General features: G+C 35.2%; 2 protein-coding genes across 2 annotated transcripts in view; both read right to left on the bottom strand.

Moving 5' to 3' along the window:
• The window catches only part of LOC126886298 (uncharacterized), a 131,387-nt gene extending 114,646 nt beyond the window's left edge, over positions 1-16,741 (bottom strand). Inside the window, exon 1 of the mRNA XM_050653170.1 lies at positions 16,248-16,741. The gene's annotated coding sequence lies outside the window, so the exon portion shown is untranslated. The remainder of the gene's footprint in view (positions 1-16,247) is intronic.
• Positions 6,206-15,810, bottom strand: LOC126887240 (uncharacterized). Its single transcript, XM_050654648.1, has 3 exons — positions 15,330-15,810; positions 7,190-7,280; positions 6,206-7,136 (listed from the first exon to the last, which is right to left on the bottom strand). The coding sequence occupies exons 1-3, from the start codon at positions 15,669-15,671 to the stop codon at positions 6,868-6,870; spliced, it is 702 nt and encodes a 233-aa protein (XP_050510605.1). The 5' UTR covers positions 15,672-15,810; the 3' UTR covers positions 6,206-6,867.
• Positions 16,742-23,609: the final 6,868 nt, after the last annotated feature.

Consider the following 23,609-nt stretch of genomic DNA (forward strand, 5'->3'; position numbering starts at 1 on the left):
ACCGGGGATTTTAGACAAGAAAAGGTAAAATATGAAACTTGATGGAAAACGCTACAACTTATGTCAAATATTTATCTACGTGAATTACAACTGTTAATAGCCTTGCTGACTTCTCTCCTAGCTTTCACTCAGGCAATCCGGGTTCAAATCCTGGCGTTGAAATTTTTTTTTGTTTTTAAAATTGACAATTTATTTTGAAAAATAATTATTTTTATAATACCACGTTTGTATTATTTATACGAGACAATATAAAAAAATCTGTATGTATCTTTTATAGAATTATGCATAGAACTTATGAAATAGAACTATGCATTTGATCATAAATATTATGATTGACCTTAATAAGCCAAGTTGTTGTAAATGAACCCCTGAAGCTTCCTGAGTTAGTACGACCAATCTAAGTGAAAAAGGGAGTTGCCCTCCCCACCCCCTCCCGACATTTTTTTATTTTTTGGACAAACTGTTTTTTCTTAATGTAATATGATGTAGAACCAGAAGATACATACAACCCTAATTTTTCACTTTTCTATCACCAACCCCCATTTTTTAATAGCAATCTAAATATTTCCCTGTTCTCTATAATAGGTATATAACAATGGATGTTTGTCTGTATGAGAAGCGATCAATCAAAACGCAATAAATCCTGTTTTTTAGAATTTGAGTTAAATTAATACTAAATAGCTTTGTCACGAAATATATCCACTGGTTACAGCCAATTCCTTCCAAACGCAATATATCCAATAGAAAATAGCTATCGAAAGTGTGCAAATCAATCAAAACACAATAAATCCAGTATTCCGCTGAATAACGCCCTTATTATAAAAATAATTATTTTTCAAAATAAAATGTCAATTTTAAAAACAAAAAAAAAAATTTCAACACTAGTATGATAGAATTGATCCAAAAGATGGCATAACCAAAACATCCAAAGTGAAAGTTATCCTCCAACACCAAATTGTTCTATATGGTCCACATAATGTTCAGAAAAAAGTCACACCATTTTGAGCGTCGGGTTTGGGGGGGAGAGGGGGAAGAAATCGGTAAATTCGTAGTTTTTTACGTTTTTCTTCAATAATTCCAAAACTGTGCGGTTTAGCATGAACAACCTTCTATACAAAAATATTCTACATTGAATTTGAAATAAAAAAGGTTCTATGCATAATCCTTTTAAAATGAACGGTTCCAAAGTTACGGAGGTAGTATAGTATAATTGGTCCAAAAAGCCTAACCCAGACATACAAAATAAAAGTTTTGCTCCTACACCAAATTGTTGTATATGGTCCACATATGGTTCAGTAAAAAGTTACACCATTTTCAGCGTCCGGTTTGGGGGGGAGATGGAGGAGAAATCGGTAAATTAGTAGTTTTTTAAGTTTTTCGTCAATATTTCTAAAACTATACTTTAGCGTAAACAATGTTCTATACAAAAATGTTCTACATAAAATTTGAAACAAAAAAGGTCTGATACATATTTGTTATAAAATCAACGGTTCCAGAGTTACGGATGGTGAAAATTTGAGGTTTTCGATACTTTTTATATTTTTTGGGCAATTGATGATGATTTTGGGTGGTGCGGTTGACGTTTCTTCAAGGGCTTATCACTAACATACCATCGGCCACTGAAATAGCAAATTTGATTTATAAAACACAATCCTGTTAAAGAAAATCAGTAGGAAATTGCCCAAAAAATATAAAAAGTATCGAAAACCTCCACTTTTCACCCTCCGTAACACTGGAACTGTTGATTTTATAACAATTACGTACACGACCTTTTTTGTTTTAAATTTTATGTATAACATTTTTGTATAGAACATTGTTTACGCTAAATCATAGTTTTAGAAATATTGACGAAAAACGTAAAAAAACTACTAATTTACCGACTTCTCCCCCATCTACCCCCCAAACCGGACGCTCAAAATGGTGTAACTTTTTACTGAACAATATGTGGACCATATAGAACAATTTTTTGTTGGAGGAAAACTTCTACTTTGGATGTTTAGGTTAAGCCTTTTTTGGACCAATTATATTATACTACCTCAGTAACTTTGAAACCGTTCATTTTAGAAGGATTATGCATAAGGCCTTTTTTATTTCAAATTTAATTTAGAACATTTTTGTATAGAAGTTTTTTATGCTAAACCGCATAGTTTTAGAAATATTTATGAAAAACTTACAAAACTACGAATTTACCAATTTCTCCCCCCTCTCCCCCCCAAACCCGACGCTCAAAATGGTGTGACATTTTTCTGAACATTATGAGGACCATATAGAACAATTTGGTGTTGGAGGATAACTTTCACTTTGGATGTCTGGGTTTGGGTCTAGTTATCCCATACTACACCAGGATTTGAACCCGGATTGCCTGAGCGAAAGCTAGGAGAGAAGTCAGTAAGGCTATTAAGAGTTGTAAGTCACGTAGATAAATATTTGACATAAGTTGTAGCGTTTTTCCATCAAGTTTCATATTTTACCTTTTCTTGTCTAAAATCCCCGGTTTTGGGCCAGCTAACACATCATTTGTTAATAAGCTTTGGAATACCTAACTAAATAAAAAGAAAGCAGCCATGCTAAAATGCTCCGGTCAAATTTGACACTACCACTCTGGCTATAATACTCAGAATAGGAGTAGAACTAATAAAAATAATAAATAATCATTTCGTGGTGAACCGAAACAAGAAGCAAGTAAGACGGCTTATTTTCAATATTGTTATTGTTGAAAGTGAAACTGTCATTCGTATTTAGCAGATGTCGTCACGGCATCCATGTCATCATGATCTTTCGTTTGTGGACCGAGGCTGGCGATCTGAATTTTAGTTGTTCAGAGAGAATCAAATATGCGCTCTCTGAGGAAACGCCAATAAGGGTAGAAACTAGTTAGAATACTTTTGGTGCTCTCTGCACTAACTAAAGTAAGACGACTCTTGTTTTGGTTCACAACAAAATGATTATTTATTAGAACAATATCAATTCTAATTCGAACTTTTGAAATAAGAATTTACACATTTTAATATTATTTGGTTCATTTTAGGCCGGTTTAGTACAAGGAGGCAAATTGCTGCAAGGCATTTATTTATTTATTTAAAAACACGGGATAACCCCATTAACAGTTAAATTACAATACAATATCAGTTAGATTTCAAAACATAAATTACCTATAGTATAGAATAATCAATAACAAAAAGTTACATTTAAAAAGTTCACTACAAACTAAAAACATACAAAATATAATAAGAACAAAATTCAACAATATCATACATATATATCACAAAGCATATCACAAAGCAAGAGATCTTTTGAACCGAGTTAAAGTTAAATTGAAAATATCATAATCAAATTCATTTAATATCCCCATGTATCTATCCAATGGGTTGTGAATACCATATGTTGTTCTGTGGAAAGGAATGTTAAAAACATTGTGATAACGTAAAGCTTGGTTTGGAACCTTAAAGTTAATGTGATTTAACAGGTTTGGACAACCAATAAATCCATGTATGATCTTATATATAAATATATCACCTGATATATCACGACGGTTCTTACGTGGGGGTAAAGATAATTGTTCAATAGAGGAATAATCATGATTTCTAATGGTAGTGTGAACATGGTAAGCACAATATCTCAAAAATTTATGTTGGATCCTCTCGACCGTATCGATATGGTTTTGATAGTAAGGGGACCAAACTACCGAACAGTACCTACTCCAACAAGGATCTAACAATTGAGCAATAAACCAATCTTGTTGCTACCACAGAAAAAAATACGTACAATTTCTCATAACAAAACCTAGAAGCTTAGATGCCTTCACAGAAATAGTATTAATGTGTTCTACAAAAGAAAGTTTTTCATCCATAAGGACACCTAAGTCTTTAATGGAAGAAACGCGATTGAGTGGTTGGTTACATATAGAATAACTTGTTTCAACCCTCCCAACCTTATGTGTAAAACTTATGAAAGAGCACTTATTGGTATTTAAATTAAGTCTATTTTGAACACACCAGGCATGTACAGTCTAAATCCTCCTGTAGCAAATCTTGGTCACTAATCGTTTCTATAACTCTCCAGAATTTTAAATCATCAGCAAACATTAAACATTTACTATTACGAAAGCAGTAAATTATATCATTAACAAAGATGTTAAAAAGGACAGGTGAAGAATGACCACCCTGACGAACTCCAGAGCTTACTTTCATTTCATCGGAGAGATGACTACCAATCTTCACCTTTTGACTGCGACCCGTTAAGTAATTTTTTATCCACTCCACAAATTCAGCATGCAAACCAAACAAGACCAACTTACACAAAAGAACCTGATGATCCACACGATCAAAGGCCTTAGAGAAATCTTATTTATTTATTTATTTACGGGTTTCCCCAATTTAAAAAAAAATATACATATATAAACAATAAGTAGAAGTAAAAGTAGTATTAGTAAAGTCCAGTAAAACAGTAAAAGACTAAAAACAAAATTAAATGAAAGTGTGACAGCATAAAACTGTAGTAAGTACATTACAATAAAACTAAATTTAACATACACACAATCCACCTTATGCAGTGACAATACATAATAATATAATATAAACTGACATTAATCAACTAACTACAGACAATAAAAAAATTAACACATTACATAATACAAAAGCATTATCCATGGCAAAAATTAACAAATCCACTGAAAATATAATATTAAATATTAAACATAAGTGCTGACCGGAAAAATTGATTTTAGTCGGTTTTTAAATACTCGACTGGAAGAAGAGAATAAATCGATGTCCAAATCATTCAGGCGACTTAAAGTTCTGTCTATTGGTGAGTTAAGACCATAGTTTGTTGAATGATGAGGTACTTGGAACAAGTTATTATTTCTCAGATTATGGTTTGGAATATTAAAGTTTATTAATTTTAATAAATCAGGACAATTGATTTCACTATTTAATAGTTTATAAATAAAAGCTAGATCATTTATAATTCTACGGTCTTTTAAGGAGTGCAAATTGAGATCACTACGGATGATGGTATAGTTGTGGTTTAGTTCAGTAACATTATATCCCAATCTGTATGCTGCAAATCTTAAAAACTTATTTTGAACTCTCTCGAGACAAACAACATGAACATTATAAAATGGTGACCAGACAATAGAGGAGAATTCTAATATAGATATAACCAATGATGAGTAAACAGCCTTTATTGTATTAAGGGAAAGATCAGCACAACTGCGAAGTATATAACCCAGTACTTTTGAAGCCTTTGCTGTCACATAGTTAATGTGATCTGAGTATATTGCATCGATTTGCTTACGATCCTCCATCTGAGTAAGAAGGTCAGACTGATAGCATACCAAATTTGTCGCACTGGACTTATTTTTGCAAAAACCATGTTGGGACTAAGATATTAAATATCGGCAAGACCAAGAAAGCTGCTTAGCTAGAAGGCAGTCAAACAGCATAGGAATAGCAGATTGGATGCAGATACCACGGTAATTTTCAACATTATCCTTCAGACCACTCTTAAATACAGGTACGATATAACTTTCCTTCCAGGCCATCGGAAACGTCGAAGTTTCCAAGGATTTATTAAATAATAAAAATAATGGCACAACAATCGTACAACTACAAACACACTTTTTCAGCAGGAAATTTGGGACGCCATCTGGACCAGTAGTGAGCTTATTGGGAATCGAGCTAATACAATTAAAAATATCAAAAACAGAAAAAGGATGTGTATGAATGCTTACATTTGAGTTTTTAATTTCGGAAATTGTAGGCAATTGAGAGTGATTGTTGTTAGGTATGTACACTGTCTGAAAGAAATTCATAAACAACTTGGCTATATCTAGACCATTACAAGCTGTATGTTCCTGGTAAAATAAGGAATTAGGTAAATGATGACCTGACCTTTTGTTAGTAACATACTTCCAAAAGGATTTAGGATTATTAATTAGGTCTAACTCAATCCGTCTAATATAGTTGTTAAAACATATTTCAGATAAACATTTACATTCAGCTCTAAGATGTGAAAACTTCATATACTCAGTGTCAGAATGATTTTTAAGATAAAGAAGGTGCGCATACCTTTTCTCCCTTGTTAATTGGCATTGTTAGGCATGTACTTGTGTAACAGGCATAGTTTGCGATTACACTTGGCTGTAATTGTAATTACGTGTTAAAGACTAAAAAGGTCTTTAAAACAGTACTTAATATTAAACACATTTTAATTTAAATAAATATATTTAAATGTCTCTATACTCTAAGCCTGGATCCCACGTACCAAAAAAAAGTTGATTAATAGCAAGCTGAAAATTTGTTAATAGCTTAACAGTGGCTAGTCGGACAAACTTTGATGTACGGGAACACTGGAACAGGGGAAGTTTTAATTGTGGAACAGTTTAAAAATTTGGAACATCAGATTACAAAAACGTCCCATGTAATTTGTCGGACAGAACATCCAATTGATTTGTTACTCTTCCATTAAACTCTCATGCAAAAATCAGACTGCTATTACTAACCAACATGATTCCTGTCATTTGACATGTTCTTCGTATTCCACTCATTAAAATGCCCAGTTGGTGATAAACACCAGTCCGATTTTTGCATGAGAGTTTAATGAAATGGTAACAAATCAATAATTGTAAGTTCTGTCTGACAAAATACATGGAACGTTTTCGTAGTCTGACGTTCCAAATTTTTAATCTGTTCCATAATTAAAACTTCCCCTGTTCCAGTGTTCCCATGCATCTAAGATTGTCCAACTAGACACCGTTAAGCTATTAACAAATTTTCAACTTGCTATTAATCAATTATTTTTTGGTACGCGGGATCCAGGTCTATAAATATGTAAATATACAGCTAAAAATACTCTACAACTAGAAATTCATTTTGAATTCAAATATTGGTACATCATATTTTCCATATCATGCATTAAAGAGTCTCTTTGATGGTGTCTTAACGCTCGAAGTCTTTTTGCTAGTAATTCTCCAAATAAGTCACACTCATCCTTTTCTCTAAATTGACTTTGGAAAATATCATAAGCCTTATCTATTTTGTCAAAAATTATGTCCTGTGTTGTTTTGCTTTTTTTTGTCATTTCGTTAATGGAATCATCTGAAGTTGCTTTACGTTTGTTCGTAGATATCGTAGGTTCTGTAAAAAATGTTCTTGCATAAATGTTGAATATAATATACATTGAACAATACCTGTCGAGCTCACCAAGATATTTGAAATATTATCATCTTGTGTTCCATTTTCTATATAATCATCTTGCTCCTCAGTGTTAGTTTCTAATTTCTGAAAAACAATCTATATTGTAAAGTCTAAATTATAAAAGAGTTTTTACCAAAAAAAAGTTGATTAATAGCAAGCTGAAAATTTGTTAATAGCTTAACAGTGTCTAGTCGGACAAACTTTGATGTACAGGAACACTGAAACAGGGGAAGTTTTAATTGTGGAACAGGTTACAGGCTTCGAATGTCAGACTACAGCAAAGAATGTCAGCAAAGTGCTTTTGACAGGGTGAGGCGAAATGATATCTTAAATTTATTACAAGCTGAACAAATAGACCACTAGATAATAAGGCTAATTAATGAAATTAACAAGAACAACAAGACCAGAGTGATAATGTCAACAGGAGAAACAGAATGCATAGAACTAAAAGGAGGAATCCGCCAAGGAGACTCGCTCAGCCCATTTTTATTTAATATAGTGATGAATCAAATAATTCACGAAGTAAGAAAACGACATGGATACCACATGGGAGCGCATAAAATCACGATACTATGCTATGCCGATGATGCAGTACTAATTGCTGATAACGAGGATGACCTGCAAAGGCAGCTTTAAACTTTCAATATCACAGCAAATAAACTTAATATGAGAATATCAGTAGAAAAAACTAAATGTATAAGTGATAAGTAAAGAGCCGCATAGATGCAAGTTAGAAATAGACGGCAAAATTGTAGAACAAGTAATGAAATTCAATTACCTAGGAGTAGAGATCACTAGTGACAGGAATATAAGAACAGAGACCACAACACAAGCAACAAAAGCGGCAAGAGTAAGTGGTTGCCTCCGAGAAACCATATGGAGAAACAAATATCTCCACGGAAAGCAACATAAAAGTATACAAGACAACAGTAAGACCTATCTTAACAAATGCAGGGGAGACAAGGACCGATACAAGGAAGACGAAACATCAAATCAACAATATCGAAATGAAAGTATTAAGATCAATAGCGGGCATATCATTAAGAGACAGACAAAGCAACAGAAGTACAGAGCCGGCAAAAAAAATCTCTACATTGCCAAATAAATCACCAAATTTGAAGACAATTTGCATGGGTTCTGTCTGCGCTTGGGGGAGGGTAGGGGAGGGGGGATAGCGTACTTGCGACGGCAATTGTCTGTAGTTTACGGACCACTTAGCTTATTTAGGGTATTCTGCATGTTTGCACTGTAAACAGTTGGATTTGTGCAGGTAGTCAGTCTTAATCTTTGAGATCGTCAAATTCTAAATTGAAGTGACAAATGTGGGTCTAAAGAAACTCACAAAAGAGGAGAAGGTTCTTGCTTTAACATTACTGGAGAAAGGGGACTCTGTAATTACCATAGCACGTGATATTGGTGCTTCAAGAGAGGCTATTTATTAACTGAAACGTTCGGCTGCAACATTTCAGTTGATAAATAGCCTCTCTTGAAGCACCAATATCACGTGCTATGGTAATTACAGAGTCCCCTTTCTTCAGTAATGTTAAAGCATGAACCTTCTCCTCTTTTGTGAGTTTCTTTCTACCCATATTTGTCAGTTCAATTTAGAATTTGACGATCTCAAACTTTACGCGGTAAATGTGAAGCGTTTTACATGTCTGCTCATATGGGAACAAGGAAAGACTATCTATAGAGATACTGTGGGGGTCAGAATGGGGCTAAAGAAGAAGAAGCAGACACGCAAACCTCGTTGCAGGACGGCAGCTCATTTGTTGTGCGGGAGCTAGGTCGTAGATTCGTTAGGGAGGGTGAAGGGGTGTTAAGATGACTAAACTACCATAACCAAATACAAAGGGTACTTACTCTGACTAGAGGATCTTTCTACTATTTAAAAAAAAGGACGCCGTTCGAAACAAATCCTCTGGTTCATATATGGGTACTTACTAAGACTTTTTTCTCACTTACGGGGTACCAAATGGGGGACATTCATCATTGATTCCTCTTTGGGGTTAGACTGGGCAACATCTTTTCTTTTACTGGCTTCTATGCCATATTCTTTCTTCTGTTTCAGGGCAATGGGGACTTGGAGACTTCATTTCTGGGAACTGGAAACAAAACATCACGGGACAGGAACAACATTTCTTCGATGAAATCAGGGCTTGACCATCATACATAACACAAAAAAATGGGCAACAATGCCGGTTTGTAGAACTGCGTGTTTGACTCTCAAGAGGCTTCGATTTTCCATTAAATCCAACACTATATGTGGAAAAAAATCCTCTCAGAGCACTCACCACACATTCAGATCTTCACAGCGACCATTCTACATTTTACCGGCGGGGAACAAAGGGACTACGCCCTACTTCGAGCGAGTACCAGCCGAGGAGATGCTATCACCTTGGGACGTAAAGCTGGACTAATTTGCGCTTCGCTCTGAAGCTACTACAGGGGAAAAATACGACGGAAGTACCGAGCGATTTTGATCCTTAGGGATGCTTAGTTGACAAGAACTCAACTTTCAGTTCAAGATTTCTTCTAGAAAGTTCATCTACGCATCTCACTTCTTACAAATTGTAACAAATTGAAATGTTATGCAATACTTCATGGCTGTGTACAGGGACGGCTTGGGATCTTATAATGATATTGAACTTCACAAAATAAATTTAAAAAAATGGACATTCTTTTTGGGAATTGGGATATTAAATTAATGTTGGAGTTTTTTCAAACGTTACAAAGCCTCCGCGCAAAAGAGAAACCTGGATAAGATTATCCAGTTTTCGATAACAAACAGAAAAAAATCCAACATGGACATCTTAGGTGTGACAGGACAACAATATCAAAATATTTAGATAATGGCTAGTGGGGATTAAACAAAACAAAAAGGTCGTTAGGGATTGGGCTAGCGTGCCATCAATCGCCAGACTCTTTAAAGTCGAGTAGACTTAAATGTTTCTTGACTCTACAAAGAACTGTAGGTGACAAGAGTTTCTGTGCCTTGGGAAAGAAACTAAACTTGTGCCCTGTGTGGACCTCGCTGACATCCACAGCAGTAACACAAGTGACATACCAGGGCAGACACAGCCTTGTCACCTCGTTGCCTAACCGCGAGCGGTTCACAAAAACTAAAAAAATATGACAGATATACATCTGCCCAAACTCTGCTAACACCTAGCGAGTTTCACGGGACATTTTGGCAACGGTTCTGCAAAATGAGGATTTAGACAATCCAGTCTAAACACCTCAGTGAGATAAAATCTCACCAACAACTTACTTCAACAACTCATTCAAATAAGACAGGGCTAGACAAAGGGGTATATGGCAACAACAAGGACTAAAATCAAGACAATATTAACAAGGGGGTGAGGGGATACGTGTGACAACAACAAAAGACCAAAAAGACTAGCATACTGGGTTCAAACAGGATATCAAACTTTTTAAACAAGACTAAGGGAAATGAACGCAACATATGATATAGAGAACACTACATCATTACGTTTTCACTCAACAGTCCAATCTAGGACATAAGAACCTTTCATGAACGTTCACTAGACAACTCTCTCATTTTCAAATCACAAACTGGGGGAAGACTTCATTTTCAAAACAGGGCTACACTTCACTTTTCGAAACAGGGGATAGACTTCATTTTTCAAGACAGGGGTTGGGCTTTACTTTTCAAAACTGGGCATAGACTTACTTTTCAAAACTGGGGGCATTTCATTTCTCAAGACTGGGGGTGGACTTTATTTTTCAAAACGGGGGGGCTACTTTTTCAAAACAGGGGATGAAATCAACACGCAAGGGGAAGACCAAAGGGACATTGGAAAGTATGACAGTTCTGACGAACAACCACTTCCATTTATCGACCGAAAGCAAGCTTCACCTGTACTCAACGCGGCCAGATCCTAACCTCACCAGCCTTGTCACAGCTTCTGCTCTTGGCCTACTTTCAATCAACAAACAGAAGAGAGGTCAACTAACTATTCGCCAAAAAAAATCAAACTCCAGCACGGACACGGGCTAATAGACAATACGGGCTAACAGACAACACGGGACAACGGGCTCTAAAATTTCCAGACAAAACAGGGATAGACAAACAAACAGGCAACAACATACTCAATGACTTCTAGTTATACTCAGGGGCTTACAAACACAAACAATATTGAAATTTGGTTCCTATATGAGCTCACACTGGATAAGACATTTCTTGCTCCGACTACTAATGAAAGTGTTCACAGATAGCTGAACAACACTTCCTTCATCACGAGTATTACACTTGTGACATGTCAGATACAAAAAGACATACTTCATTCACGGGGGACTTCTACTACTTCACTGGGGGGAGACTTCAACTACTACTTCACGGGCTCTTTTTAACTAACCTCTGGCATCCTTTTGACACCTACAAAGATAGATTAGTCAAAAAAAACAAGGGGCAACACAGACAAGGGGGGGGGCTTTTTCTTGAATAAGTGGGGGGCCTCTCCACGGTTTCCCTCTTCACTTCTTCATGAATAAGTGGGGGGCCTCTCCACGGTTTCCCTCTTCACTTCTTCATGGGGTTACTTCTACAAGGGGTGACTTCTTGAATAAGTGGGGGGCCTCTCCACGGTTTCCCTCTTCACTTCTTCACGGGGCCACTTCTCAAGGGGATGACTTCTCAATGGGATGACAAAACTTTCACAGACAATACGGGACTAAGCTCATACACGGACCATACCAACAACATTACACATCTACTCAAATGACCAAATCAATAAATCACAAAAAACGGTTATTCTGTAAAAAACTGTTGATCTATAGGAATACATGCAAAAAATACAACATACTGTTATACTTCATAAGTGGATTCAATATTCAAAATATTTAACGTTACTTTTTACCAAAATTTTCAAAAAAATTTTACGTTACTTTTTTATTCAACTGTTTGTCTATATATTTCATCAATATTTTCAAAAAAATTCAAATCAATGTTTTCATCATGGGTACAATATCAATACAATACAGTTAGTACGCTACAATAACATACAATTCTGTTCTACGATACATACAATACCAGTATACATATGGGGTTACAAGTTAAATACACTATGATGTATGAAATGGTACATGCCTATACAATCAACAGCATGACCAAATCAACATCACAACAAAATGTGTACATACTTACACCTCTTTGGAAAAATTATTAACTTCTGCAACAAAAACTACAAAAATGGGCTCTTTCATGGGGACTAACAGACTGAAACAGTTTCGGGGGCACTAACAGACATGAAACAGTTTCTGGGGGCAAGACAAGAGGAATCTGGGCTAAACTACATGGGAAGACTGGGGCGATATTTACTCAGGTCAAACTTCAGGGTGTACGTTACAAATGTAACACTAAGTGGGGGGTGGCTAAAGACATTGGGGACTAGTAGATAGGCTAACTACTAGTTGAACATGTCTACAAGCTAGACTTGTAACAATGGGCATACAAAACATGACAAAAGTCAAGCTTCCATGTTGTCGGAAACACCTGCACCACAAACTGAGATCGGCTGCCCAAGGGGACGGGCACTGCCTAACAGTTGTAGTACAAATGAGACCGAAAGGAGGCTAAAAGGACATGGTAGTGGGCACATGCTAATGGGGTCTGAGGGAGGCCAAAAAAGTACAGGCCCCACGTTGTCGGGGCCAGTTGAAGCATTCAACTGGACAAGACAACTACTGGATACTGAAGGAGGCAGAAAAATGAATCGGCCTCACACGTTGGGCGACATTTGAAGCGTTTTACATGTCTGCTCATATGGGAACAAGGAAAGACTATCTATAGAGATACTGTGGGGGTCAGAATGGGGCTAAAGAAGAAGAAGCAGACACGCAAACCTCGTTGCAGGACGGCAGCTCATTTGTTGTGCGGGAGCTAGGTCGTAGATTCGTTAGGGAGGGTGAAGGAGTGTTAAGATGACTAAACTACCATAACCAAATACAAAGGGTACTTACTCTGACTAGAGGATCTTTCTACTATTTAAAAAAAAGGACGCCGTTCGAAACAAATCCTCTGGTTCATATATGGGTACTTACTAAGACTTTTTTCTCACTTACGGGGTACCAAATGGGGGACATTCATCATTGATTCCTCTTTGGGGTTAGACTGGGCAACATCTTTTCTTTTACTGGCTTCTATGCCATATTCTTTCTTCTGTTTCAGGGCAATGGGGACTTGGAGACTTCATTTCTGGGAACTGGAAACAAAACATCACGGGACAGGAACGACATTTCTTCGATGAAATCAGGGCTTGACCATCATACGTAACACAAAAAAATGGGCAACAATGCCGGTTTGTAGAACTGCGTGTTTGACTCTCAAGAGGCTTCGATTTTCCATTAAATCCAACACTATATGTGGAAAAAAATCCTCTCAGAGCACTCACCACACATTCAGATCTTCACAGCGACCATTCTACATTTTACCGGCGGGGAACAAAGGGACTACGCCCTACTTCGAGCGAGTACCAGCCGAGGAGATGCTATCACCTTGGGACGTAAAGCTGGACTAATTTGCGCTTCGCTCTGAAGCTACTACAGGGGAAAAATACGACGGAAGTACCGAGCGATTTTGATCCTTAGGGATGCTTAGTTGACAAGAACTCAACTTTCAGTTCAAGATTTCTTCTAGAAAGTTCATCTACGCATCTCACTTCTTACAAATTGTAACAAATTGAAATGTTATGCAATACTTCATGGCTGTGTACAGGGACGGCTTGGGATCTTATAATGATATTGAACTTCACAAAATAAATTTAAAAAAATGGACATTCTTTTTGGGAATTGGGATATTAAATTAATGTTGGAGTTTTTTCAAACGTTACAAATGAGACGAAGTTTAACACTGACTACTCGCACAAAGCCAACTGTTTACAGTGCAAATGCGCAGAATACCCTAAATAAGCTAAGCGGTCCGTAAACTACAGACAATTGTCGTCGCAAGTACGCTCTCCCAAGACAGAACGCATGCAAATTGTCTTCAAATTTGGTGATTTATTTGGCAATGTAAAGATTTTTTTGCCGGCACTGTATATGAGGACGATGCAAAATTCAAAATATTAATAGGTGGATAAAAACAAGGAAGAAAAACTGGAACGAACATGTAAACCGAATGGAACCAGATAGATTAGCGAGCATCTGTAAAAACAACAAGCCGTATAGCAGAAGACCCGTTGGAAGGCCGCCGAAAAGGTGGAAAGACAATGTACAGTCAACAACAACTGAAACAGAATAAGAGGCAGACAAACAGGAGTAATCCTAGTCGCGCGAAGAAGAAGAAGAAGACTACTGAAACGTCCCATGTATTTTGTCGGACATAACTTCTAATTTATTTGTTACCCTTTCATTAAACTCTCATGCAAAAATCAGACTGTTATTTACCACAAATATAATTCCTGTCATTTGATATGTTCTACATGTCAGACTAATTAAAATGCCCAACATATCTGGCAGGCAAACATTTTTTCATATATTGTATAAAGTTTGCTATTGAATAAACTTAAAAACAACCTGCTAGTTTTCACAATCATAAACTTATTTTCCACAATTACAATCACGTTCCACAATTAAAACTTCCCCTGTTCCAGTGTTCCCGTACATCAAAGTTGGTCCGACTAGACACTGTTAAGCTATTAACAAATTGTCAGCTTGCTATTAATCAACTTTTTTTTGGTACGTGGGATCCAGGGCTATTTCATAGTTTCATTGCCCATTGATATCCACGGCAAGAAAGTAAGTCATATGTGGTAGGTATATCAAAAATGAGCAACTTGGCCCCTGGCAAAATATCTGTGTATCTCGTATATGAGCGACACAGCCATGCAATGTGTTAAATTATACAGGAATCGGAAGTTTTAGTGTTCACATTCACGGACACAACTGCATATGAAGTCACTTACTCCATAAGAAGACTTGGCTACATGTGAAGCGTGTCTGTGAATGTATTAATATGGGGAATTTCAAGAACAGAAAGCTAAGTGTAGAAGCAAAACAAATCAGAGAAGCATTTGAGCAATATTTTATTAACAAGGATTAAGTTTCATGGGTGGTAAACATTGTTAATGTACACAAATACTTATATAAATAAACAATAAAATGATTACTTACCTCTACCTTTATGGTCTCAGTTGGTACATTCAAATGTCTTAAAAACTTGGCCATGATATCAAAAGCAAACCATTGAGGTTTAAATACTTCATCAGAATCGTAGCCATCTCCCTCACTTGCTTTGACTTTAGCCACTAACTTTCTGAATGTACCCATCAGTGAGTCTTTTTTCCTCTTCAAATCCTCTAAAGATTTTTTAAAGGGCAATTCATCCTGGATTCGCTTCCATGCATAATGAACTTCACTTCTGTTTTTATTTAGTACATTATAAGGGTCCCAAATGATGCTTTCTCTTTCATAAAGCTTCAAAAACTCAATAATTTCCTGTTTAGACCAGTCCATCTTAATAGAACCGAATTATTTACACATATTTGTGGAATTAATATCATAAATAGCCTTTTTTGGTATAAAAATATGATAAGATAATATTATGGCGCTACTAGCTACTACTTGGCGTGATACTTGTCACTTTGACATCTGATAAATGTCAAATTTATGTCATTTCAGACACTACAGTCACTAATACTAATTTTTATAACAAGGATGTAAAAAATACATACAAAGATGTAAAATTTGGCAAGTATTACAGGGTAGTGGGTAATCGCCTCATGAAGTAACATTTTTATTTTTCCATTAATTTAACTAATGTACCGGTTTATATTAATACAAAACTGCATATTGTTTACGAAACACGTGAAATTATAACATCAAAAGATGGGCACATTTAACTATGAATAGCAAAAATTACTTCATGGTGTATAAATTACATGAAAACTAAAGAATACAAAATATAGGCTCCCACAAAAACTGTTCATACTACCGGCTTAGACCGGCTATAAAGTTATAGTTATTCCCGTTTGTCAAGAGATTTTATTCCTTAATAATCAATCAAAAACGTACTAATTAATAAAGGCTTACCTCTTTTTGTATCTTAACTATGTTAAACACCTATATAATTTTTTAATAAAAATAACTATTGTCGGAATCTCGATCGAATCACTTTTAAAAATAAAATGGGTGGAATGGTGGAATGCAGGGTTGCCAGATGAAATTTCAGAATATCCCTAGACGGGAGCTTCAATTTCCCCTAGAAATCCCTAAATCGTATTAATTTGACCTAAAAAAGAAGAAATTGACAGATGACAGCTGTCAATTTAATTTATAACCTATTAAACACTATGTTTAATCCACTTTAATCATTGATTAGGTAATGTTTTAATGTTTACTTAGGAATATTTATGTCAGGGAACAATAAATAATGACAATAATAATAATATTTGAACAAAAAGATATTTAATAACAACAAAAAATGGCGCCAGCACAGTTTAATAAATCCCTAGATTTCAAAAAAAATCCCTCCAGCGCTCCAAAAGCTTCAAAAAATCCCTAGATTCGGGGAAAATCCCTAGACATGGTAACCCTGGTGGAATGTCAGATAAACATTGACAGTGACGTTTATCATAGGCGAGTGGTTGAATACTCCATATGGTAGTAGGCCATTCTATGATAAATAGTATAACCTGAAGATAGCCTCAAAAGAGCCTCCACGGAACAAAATATTGGTGTTTGGCAGTGTTGCCATGTCCTTAGAATAAATCGGGGAAGAGCATGTAAAGTCGACTTTACACTACATGATTTATCATGTGATTTGTCATATGATTTTTCCCATGACGAGCCGCATGACAATGCTTATGACAAAACGAGTCGTATAAACAATGCAAAATCATATGACAAATCACACAGTGTAAACATGTAAATTTCACTCCATGATCAAATCATATGACAAATCACATGATAAATCATGTAATGTAAAGTCGACTTTAGATATAAATATGTAATATCAACTTACGCCCGGTTTCATAATCAGTTAAAGTGGACTTTAAGTTTTAAGTTGGTACCCTTGTCAATGCAATTCATATGGGTAAATGTCAACGTTAAAGTGAACTTTAGTTAATGTTCACTTTAAGTTCATTATGAAACCGGGCGTTACAGTGGCGGATCTAGAAATTTGCCTTAGGGGTAACCATGATACTATAAATAAAGAGATAGTATTTTCCCGTAGCGCAAATACCGAGTTCGCGCATTGATGACGTAACTGGAGACCGGAAGTTGAATTTGAATTCTTGTTAAAGTTAAATGGGATTTGTATGCATTATGTGATGAAATTATTCAATTAGCAAAATAACATTAAACTTCAATGTATTCGAAAAAAAAATTAGTGTCGAGATTCCAGTCAAAATAACTGTCAAAGATAAAATATAGAAACCATTACCCACTACGAACTTGCGGGTCTCCCCTTACGTCACGACTTCCGGATGTGCACTATATTATCTTATTTATAGTATTATGGGGGAACTTCCAATGAAAAACCAGCCATAAAAAAATAAACTCAGGATTACATAAGACATAAATTAAGTTATATGCATTAAGTTCCCTTAATTTTCCTAACTAGCGTGTTTATTGGGTTGAAGTTATCTTTCTGTGGTGTCTGTCTCATGTCAGCTAATATATTTTTATGTTTATTTTTTTTTTTTAATTTTGGACCGTGTTAGTGGGGGAAACTTCCTCATTTTCCCTCCCCGTAGATCCTCCATTGTCATATTATATATACAGAGTATCTACCTACGTAAGTTGTCAGCATAAAAGAAATTTTTCAACGAAAATTTCGTTTTCATTTATAAATTCGCAGTCTATCCTTGCGTTCATGCGTTGCCCGTCCCTGCAATACTTGAAACCGATCTACTGATGAATGCACAATGTAGTTTTCTCTCCTGGATCCAAATCTGAAAACGGCATTTCGATATCTCGAACCACCTTCGAGATAACCGTATCATGAGATAACCTACCTAAAGTCTAAAATTGTGACGTCACAAACTTGCAATTTAGGACAGCCCAATTTGGGGTCCTGCCTACAAGAATTTATAGCCGATGTCAGCTATACCCTTTTAAATCGTTTTTATATATTTCACTTGTTCTGTGTCACTATGTCCGGGAAATCTTTTAATCCATTTTAAACATACTTCCAGACTACCTATACTTTGTTTCACGTTCAGAACGGAACATTGCACTTATGAAGATCAGTGATGCCAAACCTCTTGGGCACGGGTGGCTACTCGACTGCCGATATACGATTCATTCTAATCAGTACGGCGCGCCGCAGCATCGGCGCGCTTGTATCGTCCATAAGAAATACATTGGCCAATCTAAGTTCTGTTAGGAACTTAGATTGGCCAATGTACTATGGACTAAGAACTTAGGAACGTTCCGTTCTTAAGTTCTTAACGTGAAGTGCTCTATAGACACTTGAAATTACCAGAATAGCTCAGAACTTGATAAAAAATCCAATATTCAACAGCTTTTATATGGATACATGGAGGTTTTTACTAAAACATAGTAGCCGAAATATAATTTCGGTTAATAAAATAAAATATGTAACCAGTATGTGACAATTTTGTATTGTTTAATTTCTCTAACAATTCTTTAAACCATTGATTATTTCTCCTTATTATGTCTCACTGGTGCACTATAATGACAGTTATATGAGCTGTTCTACAAGGCTGTACGGTAAGCTTTGATGTAATTAACCCTTTCGGCTCCAGTGACTCGTACGCTCGTCCAAAGAAAACTATAGATAAGCGTGTCCATGGCACGTACGTATTCAAACGAAATTATTTCCGCCGGCACAGAAGCTGATGTTGGAAATATTAAAGCGAAGCTGAAAGGGTTAACATTAAAAAAAACTAATCAGTATACAAGTTCACAGGTCCCAAATAAAATAATTTGAAGATGCTTTATTGGCTGGTATTTAGTGCATATTGTCTGGTCAAGAAACACAGATGCACCCAATACTCATTGGTGAGTAGTTAGAGAATACCTCAACAAACAAAAGTGAAATAGTGCCAACTTGCGATTTTACCCTGGGGGTGGGTGCCCCCTTCTCGGTGGTGAAAATTATTTTATTAAACACTAACCCCATAAATCTATAGAGGGATACATTCTAAGCAAAATTTGTTATACAAAGTTATTAAAATAAATTAATACTTTTTGAATTATTCAAGATCAAAGATTTTAATTTTTCGTGAAAAAATGCATGTTTTAAAGCGGTTTTTCATAAGTAACTCAAAAACTTATCATTATAAGTTTTTACGAAAAGTTACCATTAGTTTTTACAAAAAGTTATCATTGCCAAAATTGAAGCTAATATAATAACGAGTAAATTCCTTTGATATATTTCCTTACAAGAAGTTGATAATGATAACATCAAAATTAAGCAAGTTATGATGAAAATAAGAGAACCCTTTCGAATTTTTTAGGAAAAAGTGAAAAATAAAACATACGCCATTTCCCCAAAAATTAACATGTATAGTAATTCCTATAAGACTTTCTTTATTTTAGCATAAGTAGTGACCTCAAAAATTTTGACCGGTTTAGACTGCATATTTTTAAAATAAAACATGATTTTAAAATTTCAGTTTTTTCTTTTATAAATATTTTGACAACAACGTCCGAATTGGAAGTCGAAACGTTAATAAAATTATTTTTTCAAGTTAAAGTGTGGCTTATTTCCCAATTAGAATAGTTAATTACAAAAATGCCACAAAGAAATAGCTTCAGAAAAATATTTTACTGTTTTATTATTTTTGTAGGGTAAAAAATAACAGAGATAGAAACGTTTAAAGCCTAAATTTTACTGCGAGAACCCTGTAACCGGGGCCTTTTAACCTTTTATCTTAAAAAATAAGGGATATAAAAGATTAAGTTTAATACCATTTTATAGCACTTTCAAATAATTTTTAGGTGAACTTTGAATTATCATCAAAATTAATGAAGTTATTCTAAAAAAAAACAAATTTTTGGAGCATAAATTTTGAAAATTTTTTGTAGCATAAATTTTAATGCAATCAACTTCTTTGGGAGCTCACTTGTTGATAGATATTTCTGAGTAATTTGACAAGTGTTTAGTAAGTATATGCCATGCATCAGTGGCGGCTTTTCTTTATGTGCTGCTGAGCTGCAGAACTACCAAACAACCATAGCAAATCTTAATTATTAAAGAATAATTAATATAGTTTTATTTCAAATCTGCCATATTATCATATTAAACATCAACTGTTAATAATAATTCACCAACAACGATGATTAATATTATTTTTTTACGTATTTACTCCTCTAGTGAAACCGTATAATTTTTTTACGTATTTGGTGCTCCAGTGAAGCAATCTTTTTACGTATTTGCTGCTCCAGTGAAGCCGCGTCGATAACAACCGAAACACTGGCAGCGGTAAAATGCATTTATTAGGCAAACGGCGATCTTAGCCGATGTGCTTCGGCAATCGGCTGATTAACGGCCTCGGAAATGTGTTTGCGAGCTGCAATTCACGACAGTTATTCGTGACCGTTGCATCTGTGCCGTGTTTAGAAATTCTTAGGTTACAATTTTGTTTAATTTGTTTTGTTCGAGCGTGTTTAAAACAATGGAGTTTCAATTTAAATTAGGTGTAAATAAATTTCAAAAACTTCACTATCAACAACAGTTGATTATAAAAGAACGTGGCCGTCCTATGCCTGATCTTAATATTGAAGTGTCCGGTAAAAGCCGTGGAAAAACATATACGCGTAAATTTAATAAAGACATGTATCTACGAAATCAGTGGATTTGTGGATGTTCCGAAAAAAATGCTTTTTTCTGTTTTCCGTGTGCATTATTCGGCGCAGATAAAGAGGAAAAATTGTGGCGCGAGACAGGAGTGCGGGATCTAGTGCATTTAAGTGAAAAAATAAAGAAGCATGAAAACACGCAAACTCATATGAACAATGAAATGCGATTTGCATTATTTGGGAAACTTAATATACAGGCCCAACTTGACTCTGCTTATTGGATAAATATACAAAAACACAATGAAGAGGTGACGAAAAACAGGTATGTTTTGTCAAAAATAATTGACTGTATAAAATTCTGTGGGGCTTTTGAGCTCGCCTTACGAGGACACGATGAATCTGAAACATCAGATAACCCTGGAATTTTTCGTGGTTTAGTGAATTTTTCTGCTGAACTTGATAAAACACTTAGTGAACACCTTACAAATGCGACAATTTTCAAAGGTACCTCAAAAACAATACAAAATGATATTTTGGATTGCATGCTAGAAGTATACGCTGAGGAGATTTTAAACGAAATCAATGAAGCCCCATTTTTAGCAGTGATAGCTGATGAGACAACGGATGTTTCTATGAAATTTCAAATGGTCATTGTTTTTCGTTATGTAAAAAACGGTGCTCCAGTTGAAAGGTTTTGGACTTTTTTGCTTCCAGAAAAACATGATGCTGAAACCTTAGCTAACACAATTTTGAATGTTTTAGACCCAATATTAAAGAATAACAAAAATAAGCTCATTGCACAAAGTTATGACGGAGCAGCTGTTATGAGTGGGATACATGGCGGAGTGCAAACAATAATTAAGAGAAAATATGAAACTGCTCATTTTGTGCACTGTTACGCCCATCAATTGAATCTAATAATGTCAAGAGCATGTTCTATTAATTCCCAAGTACGCGTATTTTTTGGAGATTTACATGATATACCTGGATTTTTTAGTCATTCACCTCAAAGAATAGCTGTCTTAAATCAAATAGTTGGAAAAAATATTCCTCGTTCAATCCCTACACGCTGGAATTTCAATATTCGTACAGTAAATGTCGTTTACGAATATAGAGACTTTATTATTGAGTGTATGGAGCAACTAGAAGAAGAGTCAAATGCTATTACTTCCAAGGAAGCAAGAGGACTTAGACGTATTCTGGAAGATCAAAATTTTACTTTCTGGCTGACTGTTTTTCATTATATTATGCCACATGTTGACGTTTTGTACAATAATCTTCAAAAAAAGAACATGGACCCAACCGAAGCACAGAAAGCTATACATGTTTTTGAGCAAAGTATTAACAATGTCCGAAATAAAATAGACCCTATCATACATCAAGCTTCAAATTTAAATGCGGCGCCTAGTGTCCAAAAAAGGAAACGCCCAAATAACAGCCAACAGGATCACCGTATTGCCTGTCTAGAAGTTTGTGATGTTATTATAAACAATGCAAAAGAACGGTTTGCATATACAAATCATCTAGTTGCCGCAACACTTTTATCTTCAGAACATTTCGAAAAATATAATAATAAGTTTCCTGAAAATGAATTGGATTTAACTTGTACAGCTTATAACTTCTTTGATAAAAACCGTTTGCGAACAGAACTGTCAGTTTTGTATTCCAATATCGAGTGTAGAACATTAAAAGGTGCAGTGCCTTTACTAAAATTTATAATTTCTAATAATTTAGAGGACACATTAACAGAAACCAAAAAGTTGATACAAATTCTGGTGACTACGCCAATGACCACAGCAGAAGCTGAACGTAGTTTTTCAACTTTAAAACGGATCAAAACATTTTTAAGAAATTCAATGCGCGAAGACAGATTAACAGCCCTTTCCACACTCTCGATAGAAAAAAAGTTCATCGCTTCAATACCGAACTTTAACGATAAAGTAATCGAAAAGTTTGCGACAAAAAAGGACCGGCGTATTAATTTCCAATTTAGAAAAATGCAATAAATGTAAGTTAATCAGATTTTTATAGCATGTCGTTATTAGTTACTATTAATTAGTATTAAAGCTAATTTTATTGTTTTTGTTTTCGTATGTTATTCTATTTCTATTATTTTATATTGGCCGTGGTTCATGCAGCACACCCTATAGCAGATGTCACGAGCCGCCACTGCCATGCATCGTTTTCCCGTCATTTAAGCTTGAATACTTAGATTTGAATACTCGTTGAAAAAAATGTATAATCAATTACCTATAACCCACCCTTTACACTTTGAATTAATATTAAAAGGTTTTTCAAGTATGTAATTTATTCGATTTATTATTATCTTCAATTTTGGTAATGATAACTTTTTTGTAACTTTTTTGTAGTCATGAGTTATTTATCAAAAATTGCTTTAAAACATGCAATTTTCACGAAAAATTAAAATCTTTGATCTTTAATAACTCAAAAAGTATCGATTTATTTTAATAACTTTATATAACAAATTGTGCTTACAATATGTCCCTCTATCGATTTATGGAGTTATTTTTAATAAAATAATTTTCACCCCCGAGAAGGGGCGGCATCCACCCCCAGGGTAAAAGCGCAAGTTAGCACCATGTCATTTTTGTTCTTTGAAGTATCCTTTAATTACTCACCAATTTTCATGAAAATCGATAGAGGTAATAGCTCATAATATCC

The sequence above is a fragment of the Diabrotica virgifera genome, chromosome 6, assembly GCF_917563875.1.
Source record: "Diabrotica virgifera virgifera chromosome 6, PGI_DIABVI_V3a".
NCBI lineage: Eukaryota > Metazoa > Arthropoda > Insecta > Coleoptera > Chrysomelidae > Diabrotica > Diabrotica virgifera.